General features: G+C 36.1%; 2 protein-coding genes across 3 annotated transcripts in view; one reads left to right on the top strand and one right to left on the bottom strand.

Moving 5' to 3' along the window:
- Positions 1 to 2,496, bottom strand: part of LOC105231168 (GTP-binding protein 1) — a 261,542-nt gene extending 259,046 nt beyond the window's left edge. The window contains exon 1 of the mRNA XM_049452879.1: positions 2,486 to 2,496. The gene's annotated coding sequence lies outside the window, so the exon portion shown is untranslated. The remainder of the gene's footprint in view (positions 1 to 2,485) is intronic.
- A 5,104-nt stretch (positions 2,497 to 7,600) lies between these two features.
- On the top strand, positions 7,601 to 8,997 carry LOC105232876 (protein NLRC3). 2 transcript variants are annotated; one of them, XM_011214766.4, is made up of 2 exons: positions 7,601 to 8,098; positions 8,191 to 8,997. In XM_011214766.4, exons 1-2 carry the CDS (start codon positions 7,696 to 7,698, stop codon positions 8,910 to 8,912), a joined length of 1,125 nt encoding a protein of 374 aa, XP_011213068.1. In that variant the 5' UTR covers positions 7,601 to 7,695; the 3' UTR covers positions 8,913 to 8,997. The 2 variants fall into 2 exon arrangements, with proteins under 2 accessions (XP_011213068.1, XP_011213066.1); XM_011214764.4 differs by having other exon boundaries at positions 8,170 to 8,997.
- Positions 8,998 to 17,393: the final 8,396 nt, after the last annotated feature.

Raw genomic sequence — 17,393 nt, 5'->3', positions numbered from 1 at the left:
TTTCTTTGTATCAGGAATTTCCGCATGATTGAATGATTTCATCAATTTGATCTGGTGTAACCACCATCCACCATCCAAAGAAGAATGTGTGCGTGGGGCAAACCTGTTTTTGCAACTCAACAGAGTACATCTATGTATGTAGCATATAACAGCACCATATATACATACGTTGCTTCAAGATAATCCATCGAAGCTGTTGCTTGAAAGTCTTGCTGTGACATCGTGACGATCGCTTGCTGATTGACCGCGATCCATAATACCGCACGTATGTCATGGCATCCTGGGAGTACTCGGTCATGTGCCTTGGGCTGCTTATGTAAGTATGTCGATGCCAAAAAGAACGCCGGACGATATTAGCGCGACCTCTTCGTGGCATCGTAACAAATTTCAATCTGTAATTGATCACTTTGTGTGCAACAAACATAACATTTTTTCTGAATAATTTTCAAAAATTTTTGAAGCAAACGACAATTTTGAACGATTCAAATAATTGAAAAGCAAAACAAAGAAAATTGAAAAAAAAAAAATTGTATGGAAAAAATTAACTTTTTGAAATTGTCCAATTTTCCGACTTTTCCTGACAAAAAGCATACAGGTTTTTTTTTTATTTCTAAACCTTCTAAACGTTACTAATAAAGGGCTGTTTTTAGGTGTTTTCCGGCAATTATTTAGAAAAAAGAATTGGCCAAATTGGTCCAGGCGTTGTTGAGTTATGCGCTTACCAACACATTTTGCGATTCATTTTTATATATAAGACTAGCTGACCCCGCAGCCGTTGTCCTGCGTGAAATTATGTATGTGTTTTGAAATGAAGAGAATGCTAAATTTATCATTTCTTTTTTTTCAATGTAACGCAGCTTAATAAACAAAATTTTTTGGTTTTTGTTCCGGTGCGTAAATGTACAGAGAAGATAGTTTTCCCACTCGTGAGAACGCCACGTATTTTTGGCCGTGTGAAAAACATAGCAGTTCCAAATTTATGCCACACATTTCTAGCGACTATCCTTGTGTCCTGATGATTGGCATCTCAAATGCAATTTTTACTGGAAACGGAATTTGTTTGAATTGAAATGCAAATCGATAGAACTCAAAGAAATTCGTAGAATCAAGCATTCTTCCCCCTTGTATTCGATAGGTGCGTCACAATCAGTCAGGTTCCATTACACAGTTTCGGCGCTTGCAGATTGCGATACACAATAACTACAGATCCAACTTTGAGACGCAAATGATGCGGTGGCATACCAAGCCTCTCCAAAGAATTTAAAAATTCCACTGGATAATTCACTGCGTCGTCTTCATTGTCAAGACGATCGATCGATTTGTATGAGCGCAAGTCTCCCGAAATTTGACTTTGAATCTTCCAGTTTAAGTCAACAATATCGGTATTTTTAGCAGCTAAAATTGCGCGTGCACTCAAGGAATCGTAGTTACGATAATTTGGCTATTGTTCGGATAAACATTCGTGACGTTGTTCATCTTTTGTGAATCGATAAGCGGCGAATGGAATTGATATCAAACCACCGGAAGTATGAACCGGAATTGACACATTTCCAATTCTTAGCGAATACGATGTAAAATGTCTTCGACGATGCATTCCATGTATAATCGTCAAAGTCAATTTTGTTGCTGGCGGTGTTTCCACTGGCTGTAATGTGTTCTCTGGGTTGAAATACACTCTTTGGCCATTCTCCAAATTAACTGCGAGACGCACAACAGTCGGAAAACGTTCATGAATTGCAAAAGTAAATATCCTACAAAGCGCTTTATTGAAGTTTACGTATCGACCGTATCGTTCAAGACCAATAATCGCCATGTTGCTTCCTTTGGTGACGTACTTACAAACGTATTTTATCGATTACACCAAACTGCAATACTCAACATTGACATGACTTTTCAATGAGAATTAGACAACAGTGGCGAATATGGTACGATCCATATGTTGTCAACTTCGATATTCACTCTTCTAAATTGAATGCTAAATGTTCTGCCATTGTCGTCTGGTGAGCAACGCCTATAGAGTGGATATCCATCATTTCTAGTTTGTGTTTCCGAAGGAAAAGCGCGTGGATACTGTTTCGTGCATTTATTGTCAGACATACAAACCGAAGTGGGATTGTGGTGTCCGCAAGGTCCATGAACCATATTGGTTTCCACCACTTCATATTAGTCTGAATCTTTCTCTACATCAGGAATTTCCGGAGAAATGATTTCATCAATTTGATCTGGTGTAACCATCATCGAAAGAAGAATGTGTGCGTGCGGAAAACCTCTATTTTGCCACTCAACAGAGTACATTTAGCATCCAACAGCACCACATGTACGTTGCTTCAAGATAAAGTCAATCAAACATCGTAACTGTTGTTTGAAAAGTCGTGCTGTGACATCGTGACGATCGCTTGTTGATTTACCGCGATCCATAATTCCGCACGTATGTCACCGCATCCTGGGAGTACTTCTTGGCTTGCCTTGCCTTGGGCTGCCATACTTTGATGGCAAAAAGAACACCGACCGATATTGTGGCTTCGTAACAAATTTCAATCTACAATTGATCTCTTTGTGTGAAACACACGTAACGTTTTCACTGAATAACTTTCAATACTTTTTCTTTTGAATAGCCGGAATAAAAAAGCAAGCGACCGAAATTGAACTATAATACTTTTATGTATACTTTTTGTTATCCATAACACATAGGTAAGCTATGCGCTAACAAAATAATTTGTTACCCGTAACATACTGGTAACATACTGTGAAGAGAGTTGCTAACAATTGTATGTATTCTGTTAGAACAAGGCAGCAAGGTTAGAGCGAGATAACCATTGAACATCAAATAGCTATGTGTTACTTTTTTCCCACTCTCTGAACAAAAGTAACAAATATTTTAACGAATGCAAAAGTGAACAATAACAAGTTGCTTACACGTTTGCTAACAGCTACCCGTCTTGCAGGTACGTATTGATATTTTATGGTGACAGACGGCAGACTTGTGCATTTAGCCAGCTGATTGTGAAATTTGTTTATTTATTTAAAACAAAAAAAGTGGAATAACAATTAATAAGAGAACTTATTAACAGAAATTTTGGTATTTTTGGAAAATCAATATAAATTTAACGAAAAAATACGTTTATTATTAACTACTAGTACTGTTTGCTATCAAAATGACCTATTTCTAGTTCTTCTTATAGTAATTTAATAGTTATTTCACCGCTGTTATTAAAAAGAGGGGCAGCACCCTTCCATTTTTGATTCCCCAATGTTATAGAGGGATTATCTTGAATAAATGCGCTTACTTTAATAACATGACAAAAAAATCCTCCTTTTATATTAACTTAAGCAACATAAAATACATATATTTTTATAGCAATTATTGCTTGAACTATTACAGGATCATTGAGTGGATTAAATCAAACTTCTTTACGAAAATTAATAGCTTTTTATCAATCAATCATCTAGGATGAATTAATATGAGATATTTACTTTTCTTTTTATTCTTTCCTTTCAATTTAAACTTCATATTCAACAATTTCAAAATATTCCATATTAATCAATTGTTTGATTCATTTTTAAATTCTCAGATTTTATTCTTAAATTTACTATCACCAGGTGGATTACCCCCATTTATTGGGTTCCTACCTAAATACTAGTTATTCAATTACTAGTATTAAAGAGTCAATATGTATTAATAACAATTATAACATTAACACTTTATTTGTTTACCTGCGATTATATTTCGCAGCATTTATGCTTAACTATTATGAAAATAACTGAACTATTGATACAACTTTTAACAATATTTCTTTCAAAATAATATTAATTTTGTCATTTATTTCTACCTTCAGTCTGATCTTAGTTCTATAATTTATCTATTCTTATAAATTATACAGAAAGGCTTCAAGGGGGTGTTATAGTCTAGAAATCAAATTTTGGGCGGTTTTTTGAATTTTATTAAAAAAAAACCAAAAACTATTTTTACTCTCCATTTTTTATTGTGTTTTTATTGATATCTTAAGAAAACAGAAAAAAAAAATTTACAAAAAAATATTACAAATTAAAATAATTAGAGGGGGAGAGACAGGTATAAAAAGAAATGGCGCATCCTGGTGACCTTGATCCTGGGTCTGAAAAAGAAAATTAAAACAAATTCTTAATCAGTAAGGATGCTGTTATCGTCCCCACCTCAGGGAACACGAAAAAATTTTTTTTGGAAAAATGGCGACTGCCTAAAAATAAAAATAATTTTTTACGCTTTTTTTTGAAATTCCTGAATTTTATTAAAATATTAAAAACAAAAATTTTGACACGATGCTGGTAGGAACGATAAAGGATTATATGAAGAAGGTTCAAGTAAATCGGTTGTATAGAACTTGAGATAATGCCGGTACCGTGTGGAAAAAGTAGTTTCGAGAAAAACGCGTTTAAAAAAGTGAGTCCGGCCGAACCGGGCTAGGTACTGCGTCACTAAAGTAACTGTAGCTCTTAAAATAATTTTAATTTTTAAAAATCCTTTTGAGGATATGTTCTTAAGGGTCTAAACTTTAAATATATAAAAATATACAAATTTTCAAAATTCTAGAGAAGAATACCCCCTTAAGTTAATTAAACTCATAGCCTTCAAAGCTATAAATAGAAGTATAGTCTTTTAAGCCTTAGTAAAATTATTACTCCTCTCGAATTGCAGTCTAATGTCATTATTGACTATAAAGCCAAGACTTTAAATCTTAGTTAAATCTTTAATAATTATTAAAAAGAATAAATTCTTATTAATAGATTTACAGGCTATCGGCTAAACCATATTGGTATCCTATATTTTATCTTCGGAGCCTGAGCAGGGATAGTTGGAACATCCCTTAGAATTTTAGTTCGAGCAGAGCTGTGGCATCCTGGAGCATTAATTGGAGATGATCAAATTTATAATGTAATTGTAACAGCTCATGCTTTCGTAAGAATTTTCTTCAAATTTATACCTATTATATTTGGTGGATTTGGAATTTGACTTGTTCCCTTAATACTAAGTGCACCCGACGTATTCTATTTTTTCACTTCACCTAGCTTGAATTTCTTCAATTTGAGGAGCTGTAAATTTTATTACAACTGTAATTAATATACGCTCAACATAAATTTCAATTAACTGAATACCTCTTTTTGTTTGAGCAGTGGTATTAACAGAGAACCTTCTCTATAAATATACGTTCTCTGGTATTGACAGCTCTATTACTTTTACTGTCATTACCAGTCCTGGCAGGAGCAATTACTAAACTATTAACAGATCGACATTTAAATACCTTCTTCTTCGAGAAGATCATATTCTTTACCAACACTTATTTCGATTCGTTGGACATACAGAAGTGTATACTTTAATTATACCAGGATCCGGAATAATTTCTCATATTATTTGTCAAGAATCAGGTGAGAAGGAAACTTTCGGATTTTTAGCAATAATAATTGGATCTAGGATTTATTATACGAGACCATCATATATTCACAGTAGGAATAGATGTGGATACTCGAGCATATATCACTTCTTCTTCTTCTTTACTGGTAGACATCGCTTATGCGATTATAGCCGAGTCAACAACAGCGCGCCAGTCGTTTCTTCTCTTCGCTACGTGGCGCCAATTGGATATTCTAAGCGAAGCCAGGTCCTTCTCCACTTGGTCCTTCCAACGGAGTGGAGGTCTTCCTCTTCCTCTGCTTCCCGCGGCGAGTACTGCGTCGAATACTTTCAGAGCTGGAGTGTTTTCATCCATCCGGACAACATGACCTAGCCAGCGTAGCCGCTGTCTGTTAATTCGCTGAACTATGTCAATGTCGTCGTATATTTCGTACAGCTCATCGTTCCATCGAATGCGATACTCGCTGTGGCACTCGAAAACTCGTAACGTCGACTCATCGGTTGTTGTCATCGTCCAAGCCTTTGCACCATATAGCAGGACGGGAATTATGAGCGACTTATAGAGTTTGGCTTATGTTCGTCGAGAGAGGACTTTACTTTTCAATTGCCTACTCAGTTCGAAGTAGCACCTGTTGGCAAGAGTAATCCTGCGTTGGATTTCCAGGCTGACATTGTTGGTGGTGTTAATGCTGGTTCCTAAATAGACGAAATTATCTACAACTTCAAAGTTATGACTGTCAACAGTGACGTGAGTGCTAAGTCGCGAGTGCGACGACTGTTTGTTTGATGACAGGAGATATTTCGTCTTGCCCTCGTTCACTGCCAGACCTATTTGCGCTGCTTCCTTGTTCAGTCTGGAGAAAGCAGAACTAACAGCGCGGGTGTTGAGGCCGATGATATCAATATCATCGGCATACGCCAGCAGCTGTACACTCTTCTAAAAGATTGTACCTGCTCGATTAAGTTCTGCAGCTCGAATAATTTTCTCCAGCAGCAGATTGAAGAAGTCGCACGATAGGGAGTCGCCTTGTCTGAAACCTCGTTTGGTATCGAACGGCTCGGAGAGGTCCTTCCCGATCCTGACGGAGCTTCTCTTCCGTCGGGGCGTGGGCGCAAATCAGCGATATTTCGAAGAACCTCGCTTTGATGCGGATTGTGGCTAGACGTTCATTTACCGGAGTGAATGATAGTACTCGACGACGGAGTCTCTTTCCCACCACGAATCCAACACCAAACTTGCGCTCCTTTATATGGCCACTGTAGTAAATGCCACAAGGACCTACTCGTCTCTGTCCTTGTCCCGTCCATCGCATTTCTTGGACGGCGGTGATGTCAGCCTTTATTTTCACGAGGACATCAACCAGCTGGGCAGCGGCACCTTCCAAATTAAGGGACCGGACATTCCAGGTTCATGCTCTCAAATCATAGTCCTTAATTCGTTTGCCATGGTCGTCATCAAAAGGGGGGTCACTCATCCGAGGCTTGTTGTTTCTTTTCATTGGGGGTGTTTTTTTACGTGGCGGGTCCCAAACCCAGCGCACAACCCTAAGTGGGGAATATTTCGCCTTCTCACTTTAGCTCGCCTTCAAACGGATGTTCTTAGGCTACCCAGAGGATACTTGGTCAAAGACCGGAAGTCGTGAGCTGCTTGAGTCATATGTAAAAGAATCGGCCACTCCCAAGTGAATGGCGATCAGAGATCTTTCCTCACTTGCGTGAACTTTTACACATGACTCTCAATTTCTACAATTGGTTAATCTATTTCTTTACTAGAAACATTTTTCTTCCTATTCATCATCTGAGAAATACTAGTAATACAGTTTTAGGTTTTCAATTGAATGGCTTCAAAATACTCCTCTGACTGAACATAGTTATTCAGAACTGCCTCTTTTAACTAATTATCTAATATTATAGATTAGTGCAATGGATTTAAGCTCCGTATAAAAAATTTTACTTTTGTTAGAAACTAATGACAACGTGACCTGCCCTTGGCCTTCAAGACAGAGCCTCTCCGAATATAATTTTTTTGGACGACCGTTAGACTTTTGGGGGGCTAAATAGTTACATTGTTATTATTTTTTTTTTTGATGTTCACATTTGTATAACTTAAGAGATATTTTTTAATGCTTCTTATACTATATTCCTCCTTAATGTTGAACTCAAACGTATCAAAACAACGTAGTAAGCAACTTCAGCAAGCCTATAATTTATAGGTAGTATATTTGAAGACATCAAAAAAATTGCTTATAATATATAAAGAAAAGAAAATTTAATATAATAATTCCCAGCGGCAGTTTCACGACGTCATGTGCGAGAACTACAAATTATGTCTACAGCCTTCAGAGAAGATCTCGAATAGACCATTTACACGCCTACTTTTGGACTGTTGGCAAAGAGAATATGACAAACGCCCTTATCGGAAATTTCGCTTCAATCTTCTTGAATTTGAAGAACGCTTGCGTCGAAAATTCCATCCAGTGTATGATTTTTTGGTAATTGTTAGCTTTCTAAAAAAGAGAGCCCTCTGCACAGTGCGACTTACAGGAATTCATTTGCTACCTTATGAACACGATGTACTGCAGAGTTTTATCGAAAGCCTCGTAACGGTTTGTCGTATTGAATTGCGTCTAATGCAGTTACCGACAAGATTTTTTGAGCTGTTGGGAGATAGAGCTGCACATATGAATGTCAAAGAACTAATTTTAGAAGGTTTGTTAAGACAAAGTCTTTATGATGTTTTTACATACATTTTACATATGTATATATATATATGAAAAAAGGTACAATTTTGACTACTCCAGATATAGAGGCTCTTCATAAATTCATTATTGAATCGAAAATTCTTCGACATTTGAACGTTTCCAATTGCAGTGTCACCCAATATAACTTTCCTTTACTAGCTGATGCCATTCATAAGTCCAATTCTATGCGAAGTTTCGTATGTAATCGGCTAATCGGCAAACGAATTACTTTGGACACATTTAAGATTGCACATGTAGTATCCTCACTTATATGGCAGAACAAGTTGAAAGAACTGGAAATGCAAAATTGTGAATTTCAATCTCGCGATATGGAAGTAATAAGCGAGTACTTGGAAACGTCAAAGAGCTCAATGCGAAAACTAAATTTCGCTTACAATTGCATTGGATGTGATGGAACTGAATATATATTTCGTGCCGTAGTTCTTAGCAATACTTTAACCCATTTAAATATTGGTGGTAATAAGTTGGGAACTAATGGAGGTCGGACAGTGGCTAAGTATCTTAGCTCTTGTTATTTGCTTATCTATCTTAACATTACATGGAATCAAATTTCTTCGGATGCTATGAATTTAATTTTAACAACAATTAAAAAACCTATTAAACTGCATAGGATTGAAATTATTGGAAATCAATTTGATGGCAAATCCGCTAGCATTTTGCGGCGCCTGCTCGATGCAGGTGTTCTACCTCAAGAGGGAATCGATGTAGTACCTGTTTATGACGATAGTATAGCTGACTATCGTGTCACGCGATACGATTAAACATTGCGTATACATACATATACACAAATGTGTGTGCATAAATTAAACATTTAATTGATATAAAAACATACTGAGTGAAATTGTATTATAGTATAATAAATGTGTTTTGATTTTTTAACTAGATATCTTAATCAGCACATTGGTAGGCCGATTATTGGTTTTGCAATGCGTTTTTCGCCATATGTTGATTAGGTTAGACTAATTCGAACAGGCCTCTTTAATGTACAAATACCAAATGCAGTAAAATCACCAAACCCAAGATATAACGGTATTTGCAGTTACATTACAAGACATGTCCCTCTAGTTCTAATGATTTTTAAGGAGTAGACAATAGAGAGTGCGATAATAATGTAAAGAAAATAGTTCTAATATTGTAAAAATGCAGACACCGATACCAATTTTTAAGTGAACTTTCATAACTCTCAAACTACCATATTAGAACCAACTTTATTCGTACTCCTTAGGAATCGCCTATAGAAATCCTTTTTCCTTCTCAATAGAAAACTCAAGCTTCAATAAAGATATGGAAATAAAATTTATCGCAACTAGCACCTGATTTGTAGAAAACCTGACATTAATTTAGTTGGGATCGATAGGTATAGGATTCGAATGTGAGATACATACATACATATCTGATTAACGAGTCATAAGTAGCAGTTATTTATACTTACCATCTTTAGATTAAACGCTAAGCAGGACATTTTACGTTAAATCATTAAAACGAAGATAATTGACCTTAATAAAAATGAGAGTAAAGAAGTTAGACTTTAGGTACAAACGATAATATTGATCAGAATACATATACAGTTGAACTTCCCTAACTCGAATCACCCACAAAAAAACTTCGGTTAGAGATAATTTGAGTTATAGAAATTTTCATTTAAATATTAAACTTTTCAAAAAGTTCATACTAGGGCTCTTAAAAATATTCGAATAACCCGAAAACCGATAATTCGAATAACTGATTTATAACTGGGGCCCAATTTTGTAACCGATTCGAAAAAAAATTTACTCTAATTCGGATTTTTTATATTCTGTACCTCGATTTTCGCATATTCAAGTCAATTTTCGAATAAAATATTTGTTAGCTTTTGAGTTGTAGAAAGCAAAAACGTTGTACGTATTTATTCTGGCACAGGGTAGAACAACTTTCGCATAATTATAAAGTAGATCCGAGTTTCGAATAAAATACATTTACGAATCGAGATACAGAATAGGGCCCCTGTTCGTATGAATATTAATACTACATATTCGAATAGTCGCAACATTGCGACTGCTCTGCTGCGAGTGTTTGAATAAATGAAAATTGTTTGAAATGTAAGCAGACTTTGATTTTTGCTGCAAATCATCTATAAACTTATATACATACATAGGCAGAAAAAATTTGTAGAATTTGAACGCTTACTCGATTTTGTGAATTTGGGCGGTCAAAAATATTGGATCTGAGCTCAACAATATTCTAATATAAATATCTACCTAGCATAATTTTCTCGATGATGCTTATTTTTTGCCTCGGCCTCCACCTTCGACACCTGTCCTATTGGCAATAATACATTTTCAATAATTTCGGCGCCATGTATTAATATTTTATGCTTGGTTGGAGTCGTGGGATGCTACCCATAGAGAACACATACATCTGGCCGTTGCCATAGCATACTCGTCTTTTGGTGTCTATTTTATGTTCACTTGAGATAGTTTCCAATATAACTTTTAATCTTTAGATGAGATTAATATCAACTTTTATTATATCAGCAGCTAATTGCGGATTTTACAAAAATTTCCTAATTGTACTGCCATCAATAGTATTTCCAAAACTGGATTTCGGCATGTCTACCGATCCAGTTTCTATGCGGAATCTTTCTTGAATATTTCTTTTTGTTTGTACTTTTACCTCTTTTTCTTCTTTCGATTCGATTTCGATTTTGTCTGTACTTTTTTACGGGTAACTTGTATGCAAGATGTAAAATGCTTTCAAAAAATCGAGTTCTGGCGTGCAGTACAGATAGTCCAAATTCGTAAGTTTTGGAACTTGTCTGTAAATTCTGAGTCAGATTAAAATCTTCAAATATGGCTCCACAAATCCAACACATGTTTGTTGATTTGGTATCAGTTGCAGCATTGCACACTTTGCCATCGACCATTGTCATTTTAAATACATACTTATACTCGTAGTAAATGTAGGTATGTTCAAAGAAAAATTTGTTCTCATGCAATTTAACTTCTGTACGCGTCAACTTTTTGACAGCATCTTCAACATAACTTATTTCCTCTTCTGTTACATCCACAGATTCTTTAACAAACCGAGACCTAATTGGTCTACAATATCTAGGCGATGATGGTGTAGGGTTTTGCCATATCATTTTTTTTCCTTCCTTCCCACAACTTATTCTAAGAGAAACAAACGAGCTCAGAAACATATTGGAATCTGTGTCTGCGGCATCTTCCAAACTTAACTTATATTTAGCCTCTTGCGATCCGTCAAACCCCACTTACAAATTATTTTTAAGGAACTCCTTCATTATCGTTAAGTGAACTGAGGATTCCTTCATTCGCTATAGATTAGCGGGTAATTTTGTTATCAATTAGGCTTTGTAAACTGCTTTCCGCACAGGTGCTTGTGATCTAAATACAATCCTTATCCACCCGTCACTGTTTATTTGCCTTGATTAACAGATCATAGCACGGGTAAAGTGGTTTATTTGTGTTTTTAAGGATTTCATATTGTCGCTTTTTTTAAATCGACTTCAACAAACATTGATAGCGATTGTAGTGATGTAAGACAATAAACTTCTGTTCGATTTGATTTTGCTATTTTGAAAGCTCCTCTGTATTTCCCTGCACGTATTTGAGAATTTTTAATGTCTCGAAGTATTTTCGAAGCGTTTCTTTTTCTTTGACCCTGTAGTGTGGTGTATGCAGCGTGAACTATGCCGTCCTCACTAAAAATATATCTAATTTTTCCGTTCTTCGGCCTTTAGTTCTTTCACTACAATCGCTAAATGATTTTGATGGTCGACCCCGGTCGTTTTCCAACATTTGTCGGAAGTTCCAACGTTCTGTTTAACCAACTCATTCGTTTTACGGACACAACTTACTTCTGTGTGCTTTCGACGATTTTTCTTTGATGGAAATTTTAAAATACCAAAATGTTCAAATAGTTTATATTATATGATGTGTCCCCATAACAAGCCAAGCCAAAAGGTAGTTTTCAAAATAATTTAGTTTTTCATCTAAATTAGGCAAATTTTGTTGTTGTATTTTATCGTAAAGATAATATCGGGTCACTATTTTTACGCCAGAAGTACCTAAAGCCAAAAAATAAGCACTTGATAAAATTTATAGAAATATTTTATCTTATTACTTTAAGACTTCCAATCTTAAAAAACCTTTAAGTCGCACATCCGCAGCTAAAATATGTGTCGTAAGCTAGCCTAATAAACGCGAGAGGAGGCGAGAATATAACTAATTTATATTTGAACAGGAAAATTAACAAAAAAAATATTTTGCTACATACCCTGTTTTAAAATTGAACCGTTACGAGGGCTGTCCGATAAATAACCGACCTCAACGTGAAGCTAGCGGCACATCTGAAAAAAAAGTTTCTACTTCAAATTGTGCATATTATAATAGCTACTCGCCAAAATTTCAAAAATTTATTTGTTGACAGTCGTTTTTGTGAGTCTATTTCGGTGATTTCCCCAAAATGGAAAAAATTAAATTTTTATTTTTGAAAGGCAATACGCCTTCACAAATCAAAGATGAGTTGGACTCTGTGTATGGTGACTCTGCACCATCGTTTACCACCGTAAAATTTTGGGCAGCTGAATTTAAACGTGGTCGCAGGAGCTTGGAAGATGATGAACGTCCTGGGCGTCCAAAAACTGTAACCACTAACGATAACATCGCTAAAGTTCATTAATTGGTACTAGACGACCGCCGGATTAAAGTTAGGGAAATAGCTGAGATTATGAAGATGTCAAAAGAAACTGTTTGTCACATATTAAACCAAGATTTGGGCATGAGAAAGCTGTCCGCGCGTTGGGTGCCGCGTTTGCTTACGCTAGACCACAAACGTGCGCGCATGAACATTTCCAGCGCTCTGTTGGCTCAGTTTAGAGGCAATAAGACCGAGTTTTGGCGCCGATTGATAACTGTAGACGAAACTTGGATTCATCATTATACGCCCGAAACAAAAATCCAATCTAAACAGTGGATTGAAAAGGGGGAACCAGCCCCAAAAAAACCTAAAGCTGTGTATTCGGCTGGGAAGTGATGGCGAGTGTTTTTTGGGACAGCCATGGAATTATTTTTATCGACTATCTTGAAAAAGGAAAAAACTATAACAGGAGCATACTACGCATCATTATTGGACAAGCTAAAGGAAGAAATTTCGAAAAATCGGCCACATTTGCAAAAAAAGAAAGTCTTGTTCCACCAAGACAACGCACCATCTCACACCTCAACAGTCGCCATGGCGAAAATCCACGAATTGCGGTTCGAACTGCTTGACCATCCACCTTATTCACCGGATCTAGCACCAAGCGACTTTTTTTGTTTCCTCAACTTAAAACTGCGCTCGGCGGCCAGAGATTTTCGTCAAATGAGGAGGCAATCTCTTTCGTGAACTCGTATTTTGCAGACAAAGACGCCAAGTACTATTTGGAAGGGTTGCAGAGATGGGAGCATCGCTGGGAGAAGTGTGTGGAGTTACAAGGAGACTATGTAGAAAAATAAAAAAAAAAATTTGAAAAAGTCGCGTGCATCATGGTTAGGTCGGTTATTTATCGGACAGCCCTCGTACTATGAAATGAAGTTAACACACTTCAAATACCATAGAATATAACAAATTTAACCTGAATTACTGAAATCCATCACAATATTTGCGAAATAATAATTAGAAAGCACAAAACTGAAATCGCAAAAAACAATATCAAGTTTCGAAGTGCGTGCGCACACAGTGCATGTTTAGTGGGTGGAGGTGGAAAATTTTTATTACTGGGCTATTTCTCTTTATATTGTAGGTACTATTTCTTGATAACCTTTTATTAAAAAAAATGGACTTTTGGCCAGCTAATTTTGAAAAATCGTCCTATACTCGGGACCACGCAAACCTTACCATTATACTTTTTTAAATTTTTGTTATGTCTTTTTGGTTCGTTCGGGATTTCCTTAAATTCGTTTTTTGTTAAGTATTTAGTAAGCAGACGTAAAAAAAATTATATTATCCAATTATAGTTATAGTTTTTAACTTGTTACGTTTAATGAGTAAACACAAACTAGCTTTTTTGTGTTTATACAAAAGCGGGAAATTTTATTGTTTTTAAAAAAATACCGCGTCTAATATTTTTGATATATAACATGGCATTAACTTATTTCTAAATAAAAAATTACTATACCGCAAAGAGTGCCGCAATAAAGTGTTGTCAAATATGCACAACATTTGAAAATTTTGAGTGGTAAGCTTTGCGTGCCCACGAGTGTATGTGCGACGACTTACGACTCTCCGGATAGTGCCACAGTTTTCTTTATTTACTTCTCATAAAGTCTTATGATAATGTACATAAAATACGTATTCTAAAATTTTAAATATGTTTGTTGCTTGTTTGTTTCAGTGAAAAGAGATTCTAAACTGATTAACGATTCATAATTATCGTCAGTTGTATTAATATTCGTATTTTAATAGGAATTTAAAAGTGCCAGGATTGCGTTACGACATTTTTAGATGACTGTTGAATAATTCCTTCATTAGAATGCTCATCGTTTTCCACGGCGTTGCAAGTCATATTCATAGGGTCTGAAATATTCGGTACAACGAAATCATCTGTTATTAATCCGGTTGAGCAATTATAGTTAATAATAACATTTGAAGGGATAAATACGCGCGGCGACTTCTACAAAGTGCGATTTTCCCGAAAGATGCGACTTAGAGAATCACGAGCCAATTTAAAAGTTCGAGTTATGGAGAACTTCGAGTTATGGAAGTTTAACTGTAATACAGTATATAATATAACCATATTTTTGTAGCTGTGTATTTAAAACCATTCTTAATTGGAAGAACGGTAGACTAATCAGGTTCCCTGGTGAAGACACACTATCACATATGCAACCAAAGCACGGCCAACCTATTCCTAGATAAATTTTCGGTTGAGTTTATTAAGTTATGATCTGTTCAGAAAAGTTATAGTTATTAATTTTATTGTAAGGAGAAAAGGCTGTAATAAATGAACGGCTATATTTTCTATCAAAATTCCTTTACAGATATTGTAACGAACTAATGTCGACAGATTTACGGTAATTTTTGTGTTAATTAAAATTCAAAATGTATGTGCAAATTTGAAAAAAGTTAATTATATAACACTGGTATGCAATGGTAGTGTTGCCATAGATAAAATATCAATTTTGGATATATTTGTGAACATAATTAATGTAACTATCAATGATTTAGAAAGATTTATATAATACATATATCGATAACGGAGCCGGCCCACTCTATCAATCCATCTCAGTTTTGGTTTACTTTGCTTCAGTTATTTCTTCATCTGTCTAGAAGAAGTTGTTTAAAAAACCTAGCTTGCTTTCCTCAGACTTGCATAACAGGAGCAATCAGTGAGCGGTAGATTGAAATTTTTATCGATCTATCTAGGGTCCGTAGCTTTAGGTTTTTACTTAGCATTAAATATCATTTGTTAGCGGTTATTATCCTTTGATTTATATAATATATGAAGAAGTTCGAATAGCAATTGCCCGCCTCAAGAACAACAAAGCGGCAGGGGCCGACGGATTGCCGGCCGAGCTATTGAAACACGGCGGCGAAGAACTGATAAGGAGCATGCATCAGCTTCTTTGTAAAATATGGTCGGACGAAAGCATGTCCAACGATTGGAATTTAAGTGTGCTATGCCCAATCCATAAAAAAGGAGACCCCACATCGGATATCATCGGCCTCAACACCAGCGGCGTTAGTTCTGCTTTCTCCAGACTGGACGAGGAAGCAAAGCAAACGGGTCTGGCAGTGAACGAGGGCAAGACGAAATATCTCCTGTCATCAAACAAACAGTCGTCGCACTCGCGACTTGGTCACGTCACTGTTGACAGTCATAACTTTGATTTTGTAGATAATTTCGTCCATTTAGGAACCAGTATTAACACCACAAACAACGTCAGCCTGGAAATCCAACGTAGGATAACTCTTGCCAACAGGTGCTACTTCAGACTGAGTAGGCAATTGAGAAGCAAAGTCCTCTCTCGACGAACAAAAGCCAAACTCTATAAATCGCTCATAATTTCCGTCCTGCTATATGGTGCAGAGGCTTGGACGATGTCAACAACGGATGAGTCGACGTTGTGAGTTTTCGAGAGAAAAGTTAAGCGAAAGATTTATGGTCCTTTGCGCGTTGGCCACGGCGAATATCGCATTCGATGGAACGATGAGCTGTACGAGATATACGACGACATTGACATAGTTCAGCGAATTAAAAGACAGCGGCTACGCTGGCTAGGTCATGTTGTCCGGATGGACGAAAACACTCCAGCTCTGAAAGTATTCGACGCAGTACCCGCCGGGGGAAGCAGAGGAAGAGGAAGACCTCTACTCCTTTGGAAGGACCAAGTGGAGCAGGACCTGGCTTCGCTTAGAATATCCAATTGGCGCCACGTAGCGAAAAGAAGAAACGACTGGCGCGCTGTTGGCTCGGCTATAATCGCGTAAGCGGTGTCTACGGCAATTAAGAGGAAGAAGTATACATACGTACACTTGATCTCCTTTTTGCAGGCTTACCCGGTGTGTCTTATTTGCCTTTTCTTCTTCATATAGCTCACGGTAGCATTCTATTGTTTCATTTAATTGGCGCTGAAATCTTGCGGATCGTTCTGTGTGAATCCAAGTTGAGGAAATGATTTTTTAGGTTCGTCATCATTTGAAAACTCGTATTACGATAAGATGTTCTAAAAGGAACCTGGATTTACGTATGGAATTTTGATTTTATTGCAGAAAAAGAAATGAATAAAATTAAAAACACGTGCAAAGATAAGATAAAAACGTATAAAAATGAACAAAAGAGGTGTACAAAAAAACATATACAAAAAAACTTCCAGAAATTAGAATCACTTTAAAAGCAATGTAATTCTAATTTGAGAGCGTCGACTGTATTGTATATTTAACCGTGTGATATGTAGGTATATACATATTCGTGCATCGAAGTCAAGCACCCAAACTTTGTTTTCTACCATAGATTTCATAAAAAAAACTGCTCCGCTCGAAAGCTTTGCGCAGCTTACGTGTTACGAAAGTTTTCCGCTTGAATTACAATTTTAGTATATCAACGAATAAATTAGTATACATATGTATGTATGCAATATATGTATGTATAAATGTGCGAACAATTAATACACAATAAATAACTTAATCAGAGAAAATATCTTTGTGAGAAACTGCCAATTTTCCCAGATTTTAAAGTTTTTTTATTTATCATAAAATAATTT

Source organism: Bactrocera dorsalis, chromosome 3 (assembly GCF_023373825.1).
Source record: "Bactrocera dorsalis isolate Fly_Bdor chromosome 3, ASM2337382v1, whole genome shotgun sequence".
NCBI lineage: Eukaryota > Metazoa > Arthropoda > Insecta > Diptera > Tephritidae > Bactrocera > Bactrocera dorsalis.
Note: the sequence above shows the minus strand (reverse complement) of the source record. Positions and strands in the feature narration are given on the sequence as shown.

Excerpts from the sequence above, each read along its gene's own strand:
- LOC105232876 (XM_011214764.4), top strand. The coding sequence starts at position 7,696 with ATGTGCGAGAACTACAAATTATGTCTACAGCCTTCAGAGAAGATCTCG. Across the intron at positions 8,099-8,169 it reads CAAAGAACTAATTTTAGAAG|GTACAATTTTGACTACTCCA; the intron begins GTTTGTTAAGAC and ends ATATGAAAAAAG.